Source organism: Gossypium hirsutum, chromosome A08 (assembly GCF_007990345.1).
Source record: "Gossypium hirsutum isolate 1008001.06 chromosome A08, Gossypium_hirsutum_v2.1, whole genome shotgun sequence".
Classification (NCBI taxonomy): Eukaryota; Viridiplantae; Streptophyta; class Magnoliopsida; order Malvales; family Malvaceae; genus Gossypium; species Gossypium hirsutum.
The window spans coordinates 123,119,634-123,138,884 of NC_053431.1; the positions used below are offsets into that span (position 1 = coordinate 123,119,634).

Genomic DNA, 19,251 nt, shown 5'->3' on the forward strand with positions numbered 1-19,251 from the left:
AAATTTTGGCTGATTTGAATCTGCACTAAGAGGGAGCAACAAAGATACAATGTGATAATCAATCTGCTGTTGCAATTGCAAAGAATCTGGTTTTTCATGGAAGAACTAAGTACTTCAATATAAAGCTTCATGTTGTTAGAGAAATGGAGGAAGCTCGAGAGGTGGAACTAGTTCATTGCAATTTTGAAGACCAAGTTGATGACATCTTGACAAAACCTCTTAGTGTGTCAAGGTTCATCAAATTAAGAAAGCAAATGAGAGTTTGCAACATGGAGACCAATGAGGAGTGTTGAAGTTGGCGTCCATGCTGTACATGCAGCCAAGGAGCAGCACATGCACTCGAGCCATGCATGCAGCAGCTGAAGCTCAATGCTACCGTCCATTTTGATTTATTTTGTTACTTTAAATGATGTTTTGTAACTTAGTTGAGTTAGAACTAAGTTGCTGATGTACTTGATTGTATTTTGTTGACATTTGAGCTGATAAAACAACTTTACTAAGTGTACAAGTTTAGTCTTTCAAGTTTCAATGTAATTAGTGGAGTTAGGTAATGTTTAGGTGATGTTAGCCTTACCTTGATCAGAAAAATGTTTGAAATTTGTATTGGCATTATGCCATTGTTCATGTTAATGAAATTCACAAGAATTATTCATTCAATATACTCTCAATCTTTTTGTTCTCATCCTTCTTTATCAATCAATTTTTAGCTTGTTTGTTTGCCAGTCTCGAGCCTTGTTGCTCAAGCCTTTGTGTGTCAAGGCTGCTCTTTGTTCATAACACCAACATTTGGCAACTCCCCTTTTGTTTCTTTCCTATTATCTGCGCATTAGATATTTTATTATAACATCTTTGGGTCTTTTTGCTTTCGGGTTTACGAGTATGACATAATAATAATCCTCCTTAAACCTGAAGTAGGTTGTAAAGTGGCATCTACATATATATATATAAATTTATATGATTCTTCATACTTATTATGGATTCTCTCTTTTGTTGAATGTTTTGGCTTCAACATCACAATTCTATATATAGGGGGGGGTTAAAGAAGGACGTATAACAAACATATAGAAGTTTAAATGGTGAGGGAATTAAAAAGATGAAAACAGTAAGAATAGACGCTCTAAGACCAAGAGATCACATATTTTCTGATAAGAAATCACGTCTCTATTTTCACCATGGTACACTCTCTCTGGCTCTTATTTTTTCTTTTTCATTTCCTTAAAGAGCACGAAGAAAATATTATAAGTTTCCTAATTTTTTTTGGCTTCTTTTGGATGGAAAATCCAATAACATTCATTCATGAATTTATTATCACTAAGTGATTTTTTTAATTAAAAAAAAAGTTAAAAAAGAAAGAAGCAATTGACCTAAGTTCTAGGTGGAATGGATATTGGATACAAGTGTATGTTCTCAGTTAAATTTCACAGATAATGGTTATTACATGATTTCTAAATAAAAGGGAGACCTGTGATTAAACCAGGCATATATGTGGGAGATCAAATGGTGATTCATCTGATGGGACCAAGCAAGACTTACAACCTAAAACCCTGCGAAAGATGTGGGTTCACGCCCCAGGCAGGGATCTTCAAAACTTGCCTCGATTGCTTCCTCAATGTCTATTCACTCTACCGCTACGAATACGACGTTTCTTACTTAAAACTGGTTTTCAAACGCTCTGGTTCTTGCAGCATTTGGGATTGCAGACCGGCGAACCAAGTTGTCGAAACCGCCTATCGTCTGCTCAAAGACAAGAGCTTCGGGAGCTACAATTTTTCCTTCAACAACTGCGAGGACTTCGCGGTGTATTGCAAAACGGGCATGGCCATGAGCAATCAAAGGGTTATTTGGGTTTAACTTGGTTGGTACTGTTGGATATCATGCTACCAAAGGGATCTATGAAGCCCTTACCAATTAAAGAACAACTAAGGACTCATCAGCCATGATTTATGAAATAAACAGCCAGTTTTTGTGGTATAATATAAATATAAATATAAATATAAATATAAATATAAATAATATTAGTATATTGCAAAAGTGTGTGATGTACTACTTTCCTAAACCTGTACAAAAACATACAAATAATACCAATAAAAATTATGAATATATTTTCATTTCAGATACAAATAATAGAATCTCTTATTTTCTCTCTCATATTTATTCTGGTTAGTTGTTTAGTTAATTAATTTGAATTGGGATACTTGTATGGATTCAGGGGCGAAGTTAAAAAAAAGTTTTCAAATCGAAATTAAATTGTAATTTTTATGATAGTAAAAATATAATTTTATCATTTTAGTATTCTATATCTTTATAATTTTAAATGATTAAATAAATTTTTTATCTTTTTTAAGGGGTAAAGTACAATTTTACCTTTACTAATTTAAAATTTTAAAAATTTTAAAAGATCTAAATAAAAAAAATTATTTTAAGGGGAGCCGGGGCCGCGGTTAATCCCCCTAACTATGCCCTATATAGATTAATACTAACATTATATTAGTTTGTTGTTAGGTCTAACTTATTTTTTTTTTGCAAAGTCAGTGAAATACAAAAAGGATTGTTAAGAACAATCCAAACAAGTTCAATCATAGTTTTTTAAAAAAATGAAAAGAAAAAACAAAACAAAACAGCCTAGTAAATATTACTAAGCAGACAAAAACAACTTCAACAATAGACTCCCCCGTTGTACTCTGCTGCAGAAAACATCAGACCAACCCAGCATCATCCACTCTGCTTCAGCAGCAACTCACCAAGCAGCTTTAAAGAAGTTTTTCCTTGACATGCCTGCCTTTGCTAAAGTTTCCACCATTCCATTCCTTTTATGATTAGTGACTGCAAACTGGATTTCAGCAATATGTCTACATGCATCTTCAATCTCAGCAAACAACTTCCTTAGCGAACATGGACGAAGATTTCTATATTTCAACCAATTCGATTAGCTTATTTGACTTGTATTTATTTTGATTGCTTAATTAATTAATGTGTATTTAAGATATAATCAAACTACTTAATTTCAAGTTAAATTAATTACATATGAATTATTATTAATATGAGTTATTAAATTTGAGTCGCCCACAATTAATTCCATAAAATTATAACATCTTAACTTGTTTGTATAAAACAACCATGTCAATAAAGTTACATCTACATCTATAGGATAAATTTTATCATAAATCAACTATATTTTTAGAATTAATATCTTAAATTTATTCCTTTGAACAATATTGTCCAGCAAGCATAAGAACCTCCTTTCCAAAAGCTTCAAAGTATAGGTATATTTCTTTATTAAATTTGATTCTTGATTCTATGTTAGTTGTTCTTATCATATGTATTATAATTTTACTTTAGTTTATGCTCAAAACATAACTATATATATACATATGACTTTATCCATACACATATGATTTATCTCTTTAATAACAGTTACTTTGATAACAAAATCTCTCGGAAAGAGATTTAAAAACCTAGCAAATTTGATAGAACAGACAAATTGGCATAAAATTCATTAAAAGTTTCATTCACCAGCATTTCGAGAGTCAAATTTTATGATTGTTATAGGCCAATTTGGCCCACTTACATTACACTAAACCCAAAACCCACCAGCCCACTAAACTAACATCCTATTACACAAATCAGAAACAAACTAATACCAACTACCCAAACCCCACTAACCCACAAACCCAAACAATAACCCTTACCCAAAACCCATTACAAAACCCAAATACCCCAAGTCCAATACTACCCTAAAATCTAACCCAACAGAAGCCCAAACCCATCAACTAACAGCCCAAATCCCACCAAACCCTAGTCCCCTAAGTTCAGCCGAACCTACCCCCATTTGTGCCACCAACCCCGCAGCACCGGCCACCTGCCCTCTGCACCCCATGCCTCTGTCACCTCCATCGTGCCCATCCCCTGCAAAGAGACAAGACAGAAACAATAGGAAATTAGATGAGAAAGGGTATAAAACCCGAATCAAAGTTGTAAAATGGGGGGGATGAATTTTTGATAAATGAAACAACAGATTCGACCATCTCACACAATAAATTCCAGTGATATCAAAACATAGATAATACCAAATAGGAAGATAAGAAATAACAAAAATCGAAAGCTAAAATCTAAGGTGATTTCTTTTTTCCTCTTATTTTAGTTTCGTTTTAAATCTATTTTCTCTCCTATCTATACTAAAAAAACATATAAAAGAAAATATAATAAAAATACCAAAAAAATTAAACTACAATCTTCAGCCTATTCCACTAAAACTTTAGGGAGATAGGATGGTGGCTTAAATCTGCTTCACTGTAATTTCAGGAAGACAAGATTCACCGTCTTTGATTTGCTCCACTGTAACTTCAGGGAGACAAGATCTGTGGAATCGGTTTCATAGGCCTATGCTTATGCCAAATGATTAGAATGCTATGATCAAAATGAATCAAATGCTCCTAATTAAATGATATATGAATGCAAAAATGTTACGAGAGTGATTCCTTTTTAAGTGCTTAAGGTATCATTGCTCATAATTTATCCGGGTTCTATCATTGATGTGCTATCGGGTCTTCTTGCTTAGACGTTATCTTTGACAGAAGATTTGAAGAAAAAGTCAAAATTTGGACTATTTTTTTTCAATGTTTCCAACTTTTGAATCTGGTTAGTCCTGACTAGTAGCCCTGTTTCAGGTCCTTGTACTATTTAGAGACTTTCCAGAGTAATATGCATAACTTCTTTTGTGTGAATATTATAAGTCTAAAAATTGTGATTTCAACAAAATGCTTGAAAGAGATTATCATAATAGACAAGATAGAATTTTATTGAACAGAACTCGAAGTGAATACATTAAACAGGATGACAAATCTGCTAAGACACAAAATAAAATGAGAAAAAAGGTGCCCCAGACATCGCAGCACGAGCTTCACTATTCCAATTTCTCAAAGGCTCATTCGAACTAAATGTGTGTTCAGGAGATCCAGCGTATTTTGTTGATGCTCCAAGGCGTACTGTTCTTCCCTCTTGTTGATTTTGGGTGGACAAGACTATCACATGCCCCATATTCAAAATTTGAGCTGCTCGTTTTCGGGTTTTCAACTCAAAAACCCCTTTGGTCTCAAAGCGTCCTTTGCGGGTTTTCACCTTGGCCTCTCCACATTTTTTTTAGAGTTTCAAAGTGCCCCTTGCGGGTTTTCACCTTGGCCTCTCCCTCTTTAGGTAAAATATTTCTTGACGGAATCCGAATTCACAGGATTGGGCAAGTTTCTACCATCCATCTTGGCTAGAATTAATGCTCTTCTGGAGAAAGCTTTCTTCACCACGTAATGCCCCTCCCAATTTGGCATCCATTTCCCTCTGAAATCTTTTTGTATAGGAAGGATCTTTTTTAAGACTAGGTCCCCCTCATGGAATTCCCTCGGGCGGACTTTTTTGTCATTAACCCGCATCATTCGCTTTTGGTACATCTGACCATGACCGATAGCTCTTAGCCTTTTTTCTTCAATCAAGTTCAATTGATCGTATCGATATTGGATCCATTCTGCTTCATCCAACTTTAGTTCCGAAAACACTCGAAGGGACGAGATCTCGACTTCGATTGGCAAAACCGCTTCCATTCCATAGACCAAAGAGAAAGGCGTTGCCCCAGTCGAGGTTCTGACTGAAATTCGATAAGTAAAAAGGGTAGATGGTAACTTCTCATGCCAATCTTTGTAAGTCTCGGTCATCTTCCCCGCAATCTTCTTAATGTTTTTTTTGGCCACTTCCACTGCCCCATTCATTTTCGGGCGATATGGTGATAAATTGTGATGTCTGATCTTGAATTGACTGCAGACTTCTGCTATCGTACTGTTGTTCAGATTTAACACATTGTCAGATATGATTCTCTCCGGCATTCCATATCGACATATGATCTCTTTTTTCAAGAATTTACTCACTGCTGACTTTGTAACATTGGCATATGAAGTGGCTTCTACCCATTTGGTGAAGTAGTCGATAACCACAAAGATGAACCGATGCCCATTGGAAGCTTTCGGCGATATTGGTCCAATCACATCCATGCCCCACATAGAGAAGGGTCATGGGGAAGTCATGACATGGAGTAGCGAAGGAGGCACGTGAATTTTGTCTCCATAGATTTGGCATTTATGACATCTCTTGGCGTAATTGACACAATCTCCTTCCATACTGGACCAATAATACCCGAATCTCATAATTTGTCTGGCCATTGTAAAGCCATTAGCGTGTGTTCCACAGACGCCCTCATGGACTTCTTTCAAGATTTTCTTAGCCTCTACAGCGTCTATGCATTTTAATAGCACTTGATACTTTCTTCTTTTGTATAGGATCTCCCCATCTAAGACATAGTCAATGGCCAATCTTCTCAGTGTCCTTTTGTCATTCTCGCTTGCCTGGTCCGGGTACTCACGATTCTTCACATATTGCAATATATCATGATACCAAGGGTGATAATCTTTTTCTTCTTTTTCTTCGATATCATAACAGTGGGCCGAAGTTTCATAAATGCTCATCTGGATGGGTTTTACATCTTCTTGTTTGTTCACCTTGATCATGGAAGCTAAGGTGGCCAAAGTATCGACCATCTAATTTTCATCCCGTGGAAGGTAGCAGAAGGTAATGTCCTCGAACTCTTTAACCAATTCAAGGACCAATTTTCGATAATCGACCAACTTAGGATCTCTAGTCTCCCATTCTCCCTTGAGTTGATAAATCACTAGCGCAGAATCTCCATACACCTCTAGCACTTTAATCTTGCGTTCTATGGCTGCACGGATACCCATTATACATGCTTCGTATTCCGCCATGTTATTCATATAATCAAAATCCAATTTACTGGTGAATGGATAATGATCTCCATTTGGGAATACTAAGACTGCCCCGATTCCATTACCCACGACATTTGATGCCCTATCGAAGTCTAGTTTCCAAGGAAGTTCTTCCGGAGCACCTTCTTCAGTGGTCGCAACACACATCAGGTCTTCATTCCGGAAATTAAAGTTCAAAGGCTCGTAATCTTCTAAAGCTCTACTGGCCAGAAAATCTACTATTGCACTCCCTTTTACTGCTTTTTGGTTTACATAGACTATGTCGAATTCAGAGAGCAGAATTTGCCATCGAGCCATCCTTCCATTCAAAGCTGTCGACTCCATCATGTACTTCAAAGGGTCTAATTTTGAGATGAGCCAAGTAGTGTGATACAACATATACTGCCTCAACCTTGGAGTTGTCCAAACTGGGGCACAACACAACTTTTCTATCGGCGGGTACCTTGTCTCACATTCAGTGAACTTTTTACTGAGATAGTAAATATCTTTTTCTTTCCTTCCTGACTCATCAGCTGACCCAGTACACACCCCATGGAATTCTCAAATACTGTCAAATACAGTATCAATGGCTTATCGGCGTTAGGTGGCATCAGCACCGGAGTGTTGGATAAGAACTGTTTGACCTTGTCAAAAGCCCTTTGGCATTCTTCATCCCATTCACCTGGGTTGTGTTTCTTGAGGAGGCGAAAGACAGGGTCACATTTTTCGGTTAGTTGTGAAATGAACTGAGCGATGTAATTTAATCTTCCTAGAAAGCCTCGAACCTCTTTCTGGGTACGCGGCGGAGATAGCTCTTGTATGGCTTTGACTTTGTCTGGATTGATCTCAATCCCTTTCTCATTGACCACAAATCCGAGAAGTTTTCCAGACTTGGCTCCGAAGGTACATTTGGCTAGGTTGAGTTTTAGCTGAAACTTCCTCAACCTTAAGAATAACTTTCTCAGGACTTTTATGTGCTCTTTCTCTGTTCGAGACTTTGTGAACATATCATCGACATAAACCTCGATTTCTTTATGCATCATGTCATGAAATAGGGTTACCATGGCCCTTTGATATGTTGCCCCCGCATTTTTCAGTCCAAATGGCATCACCTTGTAGTAGAACGTGCCACACATGGTTACAAATGTGGTCTTCTCCATGTCTTCGGGATGCATATTGATCTAGTTATATCTAGAGAAACCGTCCATGAATGAAAATAGTGAGTGCCCTGCTATGTTGTCCACTAGAGTGTCAATATGAGGCAGTGGGAAATTATCCTTCGGGCTGGCTTTGTTCAAATCTCTGTACTCTACACACATTCGCACTTTTCCATCTTTTTTAGGGACGGGGACGATGTTGGCTACCCAATCTGAGTATTTTACCACTTTTAAGAATCCAGCGTCAAACTGTTTTCGAACCTCTTCTTTTATTTTTAGCAAGATGTCGGGTCTCATCCTTCGGAGTTTTTGCTGAACTGGCTTACATGCTTCCTTTATGGAGAGTCGGTGCACCACGATATCAGTGTCCAACCTGGGCATATCTTGGTATGACCATGCGAAGACATCTTTGAATTCTTGAAGTAATTCAATAAAGTCTCGCTTCATCTCCATGGTGATACAAGTCCCGATCTTCAACTCTTGTCCCTGTCTTAAGCTCACAATTTCTACTGGTTCTTTGTGAGGTAGGATTTGTTTCTCATCTTGTTCTACCATCCTTAACAAATCAGGAGATAGGTTACAGCCTTGGTCATCTTCGAAATCCTGAGAATCCTCCATACACGTATCTCACTCAAAAGGAGATTCTGAGCCACTAGCAGTGTCACTCGTATCATTGATATCTAGGGACCTGTTATGAGGATGAAGGAAGATACAAAGAATCAAAAGAATTCAAGAACATTTATCTGTATGGTATGATTATGAATGAAGAATGAAAGAATATTTAGAAGAACATTTGAAGAACAAAAGAATCTGAAAGCAATCGTTTGTATAATATGATTATAAATGAGAAAGAATGAAAGAACATCTGCTCAAAATGATAATAATTGTGCATTTCATTAAAATAATGTTTTTAAACATAAGCCTATTTCATAAAAGATTCTTATTACTCCTAGGCCTAGAGCAATAAGTGTGTTTTGGACATTACTCTGTGTCAGTTCTAAAAATTATAGGAATCTCTTCCGCAGTCTAGTTATTCAGAACACTTCTAGGTATGTAGGGGCAAATGCCCTACAAATTTTCTCTTCCGGTCCCTTCTTCGCATGTGGCGTTGATGTTCAAGCTTTCCAACCCTTCTTCTATGGCTCCCTTCATTGGCGTGCCTCTCTCGGGATGAATGATTCCTCCGGACACAAAAGTTTTCTATATATGGGGGAATATCATTGGCTCCCATTTGATTTCTTCCCCCGTTAACCGTGCTCTCCTTCTTTCTTGCTTCTTCTCTAGCTCTCTTCTCCTTTGTCTTGCATCTGGCTTAAATCCTAAGCTAAAACGATCTCTCTTGTCCTTCAATACCAGCGTTTCAATCTTTCTTTGGAGATGTCTCCAAGTCCTCTTCCGGGTAGGGCCCCTTTTCCAACCATCAACTGTAGACTCATCCTCGTAGTTTTGGACAATTTTGGCATCAGAATCTTGCCTCCCTCGATGATGAACGTCGCATTAACAAATTCCAAATACCGAAATGAACATTCGATTGCTTCGTCATCTATCTCCAAATAGGGTGCATTACCGCTTACAGTTGCAATGATATCCTCTTCAGCATTGATCGTTATCAACCGCCCTTCTGATACCAGCTTCAACTTTTGATGCAACAATAAATGCACTGCCCCAGCTGAATGTATCCAGGGCCTCCATAATAGGCAATTGTATGAGGGCTTGATATCCATGCCTAAGAAATCCACTTCATATGTGTTTGGCCCGATCTGAAGAGGTACCTCGATTCTGTCCATCACCCTTCTCTCCATGCCATCGAAAGCTTTCACTATGTTCTGACACTCCTTCATGAGAAAGCTATCTATAGGTAATCTATTTAGCATGGTCAATAGCAGGACGTTCAAGGTCGATCTGTTGTCAATCAGTACGTCTGGCAGCGTATACCCCTTACAGCGCGTGGTGATGTGCAAAGCTTTAGTCGACCCCATGCCATCGAGTGGTATTTCATCATCATTGAAGAAGATATAGTTTTCGACACTTATGTTGCTAACCAAACGGTCCAGCTTGTTAACGGAGATATTATTGGCAACACATGTTTCATTCAAAACCTTCGTCAGCGCGCTGCGGTAGACTTCCGAACTCAGGAGTAAGGCCAGCACTGAAATACGAGCTAGTTGTTTACGTAGCTGTTCCACCATACTATACTCGCTGTGCTTTAGGAATTTTATAAACTCCTTGGCCTCCTCCTCGTTAACTGGCTCATTGACAGGAAGTTCAGGCTTGGTTGCTTTTTTCCTCATCTCTTCGACTACTGGGGCTTTTCCTTTTACGGGTTGTGCCTTCTCATTTGCTGTATCGTAACGTCTCCTGCTTCGTGTATAGGAGCCCCTATCTTGGTTCTCTTTTGAAGTGTCAGCCAGGCTTTCCTTTCCCAGAATCATCACATTATAATCATAATTCCATAGGACCCTTTTGCTGTCTTTGTAGGGGAAGACTGTTGGTCTTTGGATTATGACCCTCGGTGGCATTTACATTCCAGCTTCATTATTTTTGGGTCGCGATATGATGATCACGGGATAATTAACTGTTTGATTCTGTGCCATCGATTCTCCCTCCGATGCGCATATATCTCCCTCTCCGAGGTTTTTAGTTTCTTCATAAAACTCCATTTCTTTATTATTTATCATGTCCTGCACGAGGGCCCTGAATTCCACACACTCTTGGATTTTATGCCCCACATTGTTGTGAAACTCGCAGTAGTTCCTCCCTTCTTCAGATTCTTTTCTTGAATCCAATACGATCAACTCTTTCTTGACAATCTCCTTCCAAATCCGTCTCAATAGGGTCCTAACTTCTGCAACCTCACTTTTGACCTTCTTGTTCCTGCCTTCGCGTATCTTATTCACTCATTGGTCAGTATGATTAGAGAGCGGATTTCCTGCTACATTGGGTATGGTTGGGTCGTCAAACCTCACAATTCCCATTTTAATCAGTCTTTCGACTACTTTCTTGAACGTGGTGCAGTTTTCGATCGAGTGCCTGGTGATTCCCGCGTGGTATTCACATCGGGCGTTTGTGTCATACCATTTGAGATAGGGGGCTACAGTGGCTTCAGGTAAAAAGGGGACACTATATGAGCATTGAATAAGTTCTGGTACAATTCCCTATACGTCATGGGTATAGGGGTAAACTGTGGCCTTTCTGTGTTTTCCCTCGCGTTGGATTCTTGTCTCATAGTACTATGTTGATTGGTGGTCATAGTCTTTGGTTGATTTAAGGTGAGTGACTTGGACTGACCTTTATTGAATGTGTTCGTGTTGTTCACTTCATTATCTCTTTTCTTCGGGGCCGACTTCCTGGTATTTTCTCCTGCTTCTATCTTACCGCTCCTCACAGCGTTTTCAATCATTTCACCCGTCATCACTATGTCTGAGAAGCTTTTGGTGGCGATTCCCAACATATGAGTGATAAAAGGGGCCTTCAAGGTGTTGATAAAGAGCATCGTAGTTTCCTTTTCTAGAAGCGGCGACTGAACTTGTATGGCCACTTCTCTCTATCTTTGCGCATACTACCTGAAACTTTCATTTGATTTCTTCTCCATATTCTGGAGAGTGATCCTGTCGGGGGTCAAGTCCGTCACATGACTATACTATTCCATAAAGGCCTGAGCCAGGTCCTTCCATGAGTTAATTTTAGCATGGCTCAATTGGTTATACCACTTAGATACTGCTCTGACCAGACTGTCTTAAAAACAGTGAATTAATAGTTGGTCATTGTTAATGTATCCCGTTATTCGCCTGCAAAACATAGTGATGTGAGCTTCAGGGCAGCTCGTTCCATTGTATTTCTCGAATTCAGGCATTTTGAATTTGGGGGGAAGACCAAGTTTGGGACCAAATTCAGGTCCTTAGCATCAATCCCGTGGTGACTATCTGCACTTTCCATAGCTCTGAATTTGTCCTCTAGCCATTTACAACGTTCCTCTAATTGCTTCTGTGATTCCATCCTTAACTTTTCTTCTTCTGCAACCTCATCCAAATCGGGAACAGGCGGATAATTTGGGTTATTAACAAGGTTAGAGCGTGAGCCGACTTGGAAATTCATCGGTATCGAGGCTCCGGCCTGAATCTGCTGAGGCATGATCGTAACAGATGGTTTTTGTAGATTAATCTCGGGCTTCATCGGTACATGTGTCGGAGTGAAGCCAGGGGGGTATTGAGGATCATCATTAGTTTCCTCAACATTGTCTATGGGGCCCTTTCCGTTATCCGTTCTTCCCATCAGCAACTGGGATAACTGACTTATCATCTCTCTTTGGGATTCCATCATTTGCTCCTTCATCTCTCGCTGAATCTTGGCTAGCTGCTCTTGCATCTAAGGCTGCATTTGTTCCTGCATGTCCTTTTGCATTTGCTTCAATTTCTTAAGTCTTTTATCCATTGACTTTTTCCTTGTACCGTAGGAGTGCGTAGTTGGTTGGTTTTCGTTGGTTTCCAGGTTACTGAAATGATTTTTAATTAATTAGAAACCTTTTATGACCTTTAATGCATAATGATGTGATGTAATGTAAATGCATGAATGCAAAGGAGGCATCAATTTTGATTCAATTCCCTTTAGAAAACTTTACTAGAAAATAAAATTCTTTTACATAAAGTTGAGTTACAAATAAAACTTTGCTCTAATGCTTAAAGTCTTACTTTTCCTAAGCAACGAGGCCAACTCCTACCCGCGATCTGACTCCAACTCGTACTTCACGCTTAGTGTGTACGCTTGTACCGCTAAAGCTTGCAAGTAGTCAGCTACCTCCTGAATCTGGGTTATGGCTTCCCCCTAAGGTAATTCCTGTTTCTGACTTGGTCTTGCGCATGATGAAGCTGCTTTTTCCAACGATCCTCATTTGCCTCGAAAAACTGAATTCGTATATCACAATTTTGCAGTGACACTTCTAATTCTTCTATTTTTCCTTTCATTTCTTCTATTTTGCTAAAAATTGCCCTCAATTCCATTGCGGTGTTGCAGTTTCGGTACTGATGAAGAGACTTCTCGAGTTCTGCCACTCTAGCCTTTAATTCACCTTGCTCATTTCTACTTTCTAACAGACTCTTCTCTAAATCTTCATTTCGTGCTTGAGCTTCTCAAAATTTCCTTTCCCATCGGTCGGCTTTGGTCTTTTCTTCTCAAATTTCATGGCGCCATTGTTTGGAAGTCTTACCTAACCCGTAGTCCTTATAAACAGGCATAACTTCTTATAGTCAGTCTTCAAGCTGTCTAGATCTTCTCCGACTTTAGTTTTCCCTTTTCTCCACTTTTCAGCCTCTGACCTTTGGACATCAACGTCTAATCTTAGGTGCATCCTCTCTTCCTCCAATTGTTCAATCTTTTTCCCAAACTCTGAACTCTTCTTCTCGAAGTCTTGCTTTACAATTTCCAATTCTGAAGGGGCGATTTGCAGTTGTTCCACCATAGGTCGAGTATTTTCCAAGCTTGGTCTAGGAACATTATTATTAACCCTCTTCTTAAACCATCCATCATACTCAGGCGTCACCATGGAACCGACAGCCAACCTCTTTACCCAACGAGTTTGCTTCCAAGCATCAGATAACTCTCGAAATTTCTTCTTATAATGGGCACCTTTAAAAGAGAATTCACACTAAGCAAGTCCGTAGGTTGTGGGTACAAACTGCCTCGATTTATTTTGCCTCAACGCAAGCAAAGGAGTATACCCAATAGCTCCCCAAATTCCTAACAACGGCACCCAATCAAAGTCACCGTATCGATACATGATCTCATCAAGAACCATCCAATAGGCTCTCCACTCGATATCCCCCTCCTTAAGGTTTTGAAGAACTTCCATCCACTTCTCCTCTGAGATATCTTCTCTCCTTTGTATGGCTGCCTCTTCTTTTAAAGGGGCATAACCTTCAGAAAAGACCCGATAAGAAACCTCGTCTACCTTCCAAAAGTGCCCATGAAACCATACCATCAACAGTTGTGCACATCCAATAAACCGCCCTTCGCCTGTCATCCGACACGTGCTCAAGGATTTGAACGTCTCAGCCAATATTGTCGGTAAAGGTGTGATTCCCTTCTCAAGGCGATCGAATAAGTCAATGATTGCCTCGTCCACGTGCCTCAAAGCCTTAGGAAAAATACCAATCCGTAGATGCTTAAGGCAAAGATATCGGCCCTCTTTCTTTCATCTGGATGCGTAAAAATCAAATCTCGCAAATTCTCCCAAGGGATACACTTACTATCTCCTTTTTGTTGAATTCGAGCAGTGACCCAAGGCTCACTCATTCCTGAAATGTTCATCAATTTCTTCATGAAAGTCTGACCATTAAAAAACCTGGCATAAGTCTTTCTAACTTGAACTTTCGGACACCTGAGTAGGGTAGTGTATTCTTCCATGGTAAGTATTAAGTCCACTTCTCCAAAAGTGAAACACTTGTAAGCAGAATTCCAAAACTGAACCATAACTCGGAATAGATGCTTATCCACTCTAATGTCTAACAAGTAGGATATATCACCATAGCTTTGATAAAATAACTGCTTGGTCCCTTCATCCCAACGAGCCCATATATCTCTCAACTCTTGCAGCTCATTCTGTGCTACGTTGACGCGAGTGAATTCCTGCAACTCTGATATATATCCTTCTGCCAAGCTATCCCCTTTCTCTAATTGTAGCTTCTCTGACCATGCATGAACGGCCGCATTATCCTCGACTTTACTAAGAAATTCATTTTCCATGTCAAACTTTCTAACTTAGTAATTGAATACGAATCAACACCTCCTTTAGTATGCAATGTCATGCAAAACACAATCAAAACAAAACACCGGTTAGTATCAAATAATAGTAATAAAATGCAAGCACATAAACGATAATTACAACGCATATACGGGTAAATACTAAGGCTTGACGCGGCTCCACCCAAGGATAGCTCTTAAGGTTCACTATATGTGGTTCGGTTCTAGAGATAAGGTACCCAAACCAGCAGATTCCTCAATCCTCACCCATTATAGGCTCATATAGATCGAGTTCGGTTCGGGGGGATACATTTCCCTATGACCATGCGGAGATGAAAATCTCACGAAATCATAGGTACGGATGTACCCCGGAAGCAATCCACTTGCCCATGCGGAGGTGAAAACCTCACAAAAGCATAGTTTCTTACTCCCACTTAGAAGGTGTGACCACAACGGTCATGCAATGAAGTGCAGTATTATTCTAAAAGCTCGAACCATAACAATCATACAAAGAAATGCGATCATGATTTTTCAAAACAAGTTTTCAATTTTTGACAAAAGGACAGTAAACAATCAATTTTATGGCTCGACTCTCAAATTCCCCAGTGGAGTGGCCAAGCTGTCGAAACCATTTTTAAAAATGCTAAATTTAATGAAAAACAGGGAATTGACTTTAAAAAACAGAAATAGAGTCGCCACCGATCCTTTTTTTTAGGTGTGACCGAATCACCAAGAAGTTTGGTCATTTTAATAAAACATTTTGGTTTATTAAAACAATGATTTTAGTCTACGTAAATACGAAAGAACGGGTTCGAGAGTCGGTTACGTATGAGGAAGGGTTAGCACTCTCATTACTCCCAAAATTGGTACCAAATCGATTAAATATTGTCCTTATGTCTAAGATTTAAAAATTTTGAAATGTGGTTCCTTTTATAAACATTTGAATAACCCGAGCTGGTTGTCAAAATTCTCTTGTTTCAGAGGAATACAGCATCACATCCAGCACGATTGGACACGATCCTTTATACCCTCGAAACACGAGAAATTTTGAGTTCTGAAAAGTTTATATGTTGAAAACCGCAAAAGGATGCCTAATTATTTAGTCCAACGAGAAGGTCGAAACCCAACACAGTAAGGCACGACTCCTCGAATTTCTAGACATTGGACATTGCCTTATTTTAGAATTTGGAGAACATGAGTGAAATTCTAAAGGAATATTCGATTATTTTGAACAAACAGGAGATCGTAACCCAGCACGATAGAGAACGATTCCCCGAATTGCCAATCATCGAGCACTACCTTCGTTTTGGAGAATTTTTAAAAGCATGAGTGAAATCCTAAAGGAATATTCGATTGTTTTGAACAAACGAGAAATCGCAACCTAACACGATAGGGTACGACTCCCTAAATTGCCAAACATCGAACATTTCCTTTATTTTAAAGAGTTTTTAGAAAACATGAGTGAAATTCCAAGGGACGTTCGATTATTTTGAGCAAACGAGAAATTGCAACCCAGCACGATAGGGCACGATTCCGCGAATTGCCAAATATCGAACATCGCCTTCATTTCAAAGAATTTTTAAATAGTTATAAAACCCGCTTAAAACAAATTAATTTGTCTTGAAATAGGATGAAATAATTGATTTTTAAGAGTTGAAAACCATAAAGCAACATTTTGTAAGCCAAAAGAAAAAATAAAAACATGGGATGATGTATGCGCATAAATACCATGATAGACGAATGAAGATAATATAGCCTATTTAATCAACTAACAAAATAAATATGGTTAGCCTAAAAAATATAACCCAATTTCAATCATGCATGGAAAATAATTGATATAACAATACCAAAACAAAAATTATAGTATAACAATACATCGCACAAGACCAAATAAAACAATACACATGATAGTATGCCACAATAATATACAAAACCTAATATGATACAGTCAATACAAGGTATACAAAACAAAATGAAAATAAAGAAATGTGGTATACAACTAGTTTGAAATAATAATAAACACGTAATGCCTAATACATGAATGGATGGATTTAAAAAAACTAGAGATATATGTAATCTTTTAAATAGATGTTATAGAACAAATATTCTAAGTCAAATAATATACAAAATGTAAAAAAAAAATTTAAAAATACATACAGTGAAGGAGAATTTAATAATATATAAACATATAAAATAGTATTAAAATGTGAGATTCTAAATCAAAACAATATGTAACGAAATATGTTCTAAAAATGACTTATATACATAGGGATATATATAGAGAAAAATTTAAGAGATTTCATAAAATAATTTTGTATGGGGCTAAATATGTATATAGAGCTAAATTAATTTTATCATAAATTATAAATAATGGACTAAAAAAACTCACATGTACAAAGTATGTTTTTTTAAAAAAAAAAAGGGATATCTAGTTAAAAATGACCATATACATATAAAAAGAAAAATAATTTAAATAACATATACACCATATATAAAAAGGATCGAATATGAGGATAAAATATAAATATTGATAAATATAAGACATATGAAAATTTTTTAAATGAATGATACAACGATTTTAAGGATATATCAAGTTTTAAAATAAAAATATATATATATGAAACAACACAAAACAAATCGCATATATCTAAAATAAATAATATATGAAAACCTTAGATTAATAATAAAATAATTGAAAAGTAAAAGGTATTACAAATTTTTTAATTCGTATTAAAAGAAAAGATTAAAACCTAAGTAGGTATATGTATACATTATATAAAATATGATAAATAAAATAATACATGATAAAACCCTTTAATATAACTAGTAAAAAAAGAACAATGATTTAAGATAAACATTCTGTAGAATATTAAAATAAATGAAATAAAAAAGCGTTAAAATCCAAATAACTAAGGACCAAAACAGAACAGAAAACAAAATTCGGGGCGAAAAGTGTAAGAGAATAAGCGCATAAGGACCAGATTGTAACACTTACTGCAAAAAAGGGACTAATAGGGAAATTATACCCTATCATCAAAACGGTGTCATTCCCCTGTACTACCTTCAAAAGGTCAAAGGACTAAATCGAATCCAAATAAAACAAAAGAGTCCAAATTAAAAAAATAAAAGAATGGGATTGAATCGCAGTAGGAATAAAGAGGGACTAAGAGCACAAATTTCCCATTAATGGGAAGCACGCGGATCCTCCCCGGGTCGGGTCACGTGCGCGCGGGTAATGCCAAATAGGTGTACACGGCGTCATTTTTACTCCTTTAAAAGGACTAAAATCAACCAAATTCGGCCGATCCTCCTTACCCCCCATTTTCTTCTCATTTGAGAAACCCTAGATCCCCTCTCATCCATCGATTCCCATCCCCCAAACAATCACCTGCACATCATGCCTAGAGGACGAGATTTTTAGCCTCAAGGTCTCCCCCTGACTTCGATTTCAACAAAGTAGAGGGTGACCCATGGCGCATTTACCAGGTAAGCCCCTTTTCCTCTTTTCTTTTTCTTATTTTCTTTCGCATATATGAACCACAAATCCAGAAAAAATGAAAACTAAAGGAAGTAAAGCATTTAGAGATCTTTTTCGGAAATCACCTTCTGTATTTTAATACTCATAGTGTGCGCGTAAAAAACTTGCAAGTGATTCTCTTTAGGCTTTATAGCTGAGAGAAGAAAAAATAAAAATAAAAAATACAATTTTTTGCTATTTTCTTGCGTCTATTGTTTTCTTGCGTTTGGTGTGCAGGTACGGGTGCTGTGCTGACGTACGGAGGCACAGGCGTGGCTGCTAGAGGGTATGGAGGCTGGGGCTGCTGTCCAGTTGTGGCGCATCTGCTGCTAGGGTTAAGGTTTGCCAAAATTTGGTTTAGTATTTGGGCCGTTTGGGCTAATTCTGCGTATTGGGCTTTAATTGGTTATTGGGTTGTTTTGTACTAAAGACTTGGACTGTAGACTATTGATTTGGTTTAATTATTTATTTATTTGTTGTATTTTATCTTGGGTTTCTAGTGGGCCCGGGCAAATTGGCCCGTTTACACATATGTATGAAAGTTTTTAATTTAGAAGAAATTTTATGGCTGATTTTTACATGATTGATGGTATTAAGTTCGGTAATGCCTTGTACCCTGTTTTAGGCTCAGAATACGGGTAGGGGGTTACACATAGAGTTGAGATTGCACTTAAATTGCCCTAAAATTAGAACTTGACGAGTTAGAGCCATACGCCCATGTGCTCCGGCCGCGTGGGGGTCCAAACGCCCGTGTGAAGGGTTGCACACAACCGTGTAACAGAGGTACACGACCGTGTGAAGCAGGGACATGGCCGCGTGAACAGGCCATGTAACTCTCTGTCCAAAATCACTAAAATAAAGTGTAGGGAGGACACGACCGTCTAGCTAGGCCGTGTGACACCAAAACTCAAATCCTTAATTCCCAAACTCACACGCCTATGTGCCCAAGGAACACAGCCGTGTGAACTCCGACAAAATCCCCAAATTGGCCACACGACCGTGTGGCATCCAAAATTGACCGAAAACCCTAATTCCCAAATCT

The 19,251-nt window shown here is 38.0% G+C and overlaps 1 protein-coding gene and 1 long non-coding RNA gene across 2 annotated transcripts; both read left to right on the forward strand.

The window, feature by feature from the left end:
• Positions 1 to 1,056: 1,056 nt before the first annotated feature.
• LOC107905250 (protein LEAD-SENSITIVE 1) lies at positions 1,057 to 2,010 on the forward strand. The gene is made up of 2 exons (XM_016831855.2): positions 1,057 to 1,175; positions 1,478 to 2,010. The coding sequence occupies exons 1-2, from the start codon at positions 1,094 to 1,096 to the stop codon at positions 1,849 to 1,851; spliced, it is 456 nt and encodes a 151-aa protein (XP_016687344.1). The 5' UTR covers positions 1,057 to 1,093; the 3' UTR covers positions 1,852 to 2,010.
• A 15,714-nt stretch (positions 2,011 to 17,724) lies between these two features.
• LOC107895023 (uncharacterized) lies at positions 17,725 to 18,789 on the forward strand. Its single transcript, XR_001683347.2, has 2 exons — positions 17,725 to 18,178; positions 18,447 to 18,789. It is a non-coding gene; the product is annotated as an uncharacterized lncRNA (long non-coding RNA).
• The last annotated feature ends 462 nt before the right edge of the window (positions 18,790 to 19,251 follow it).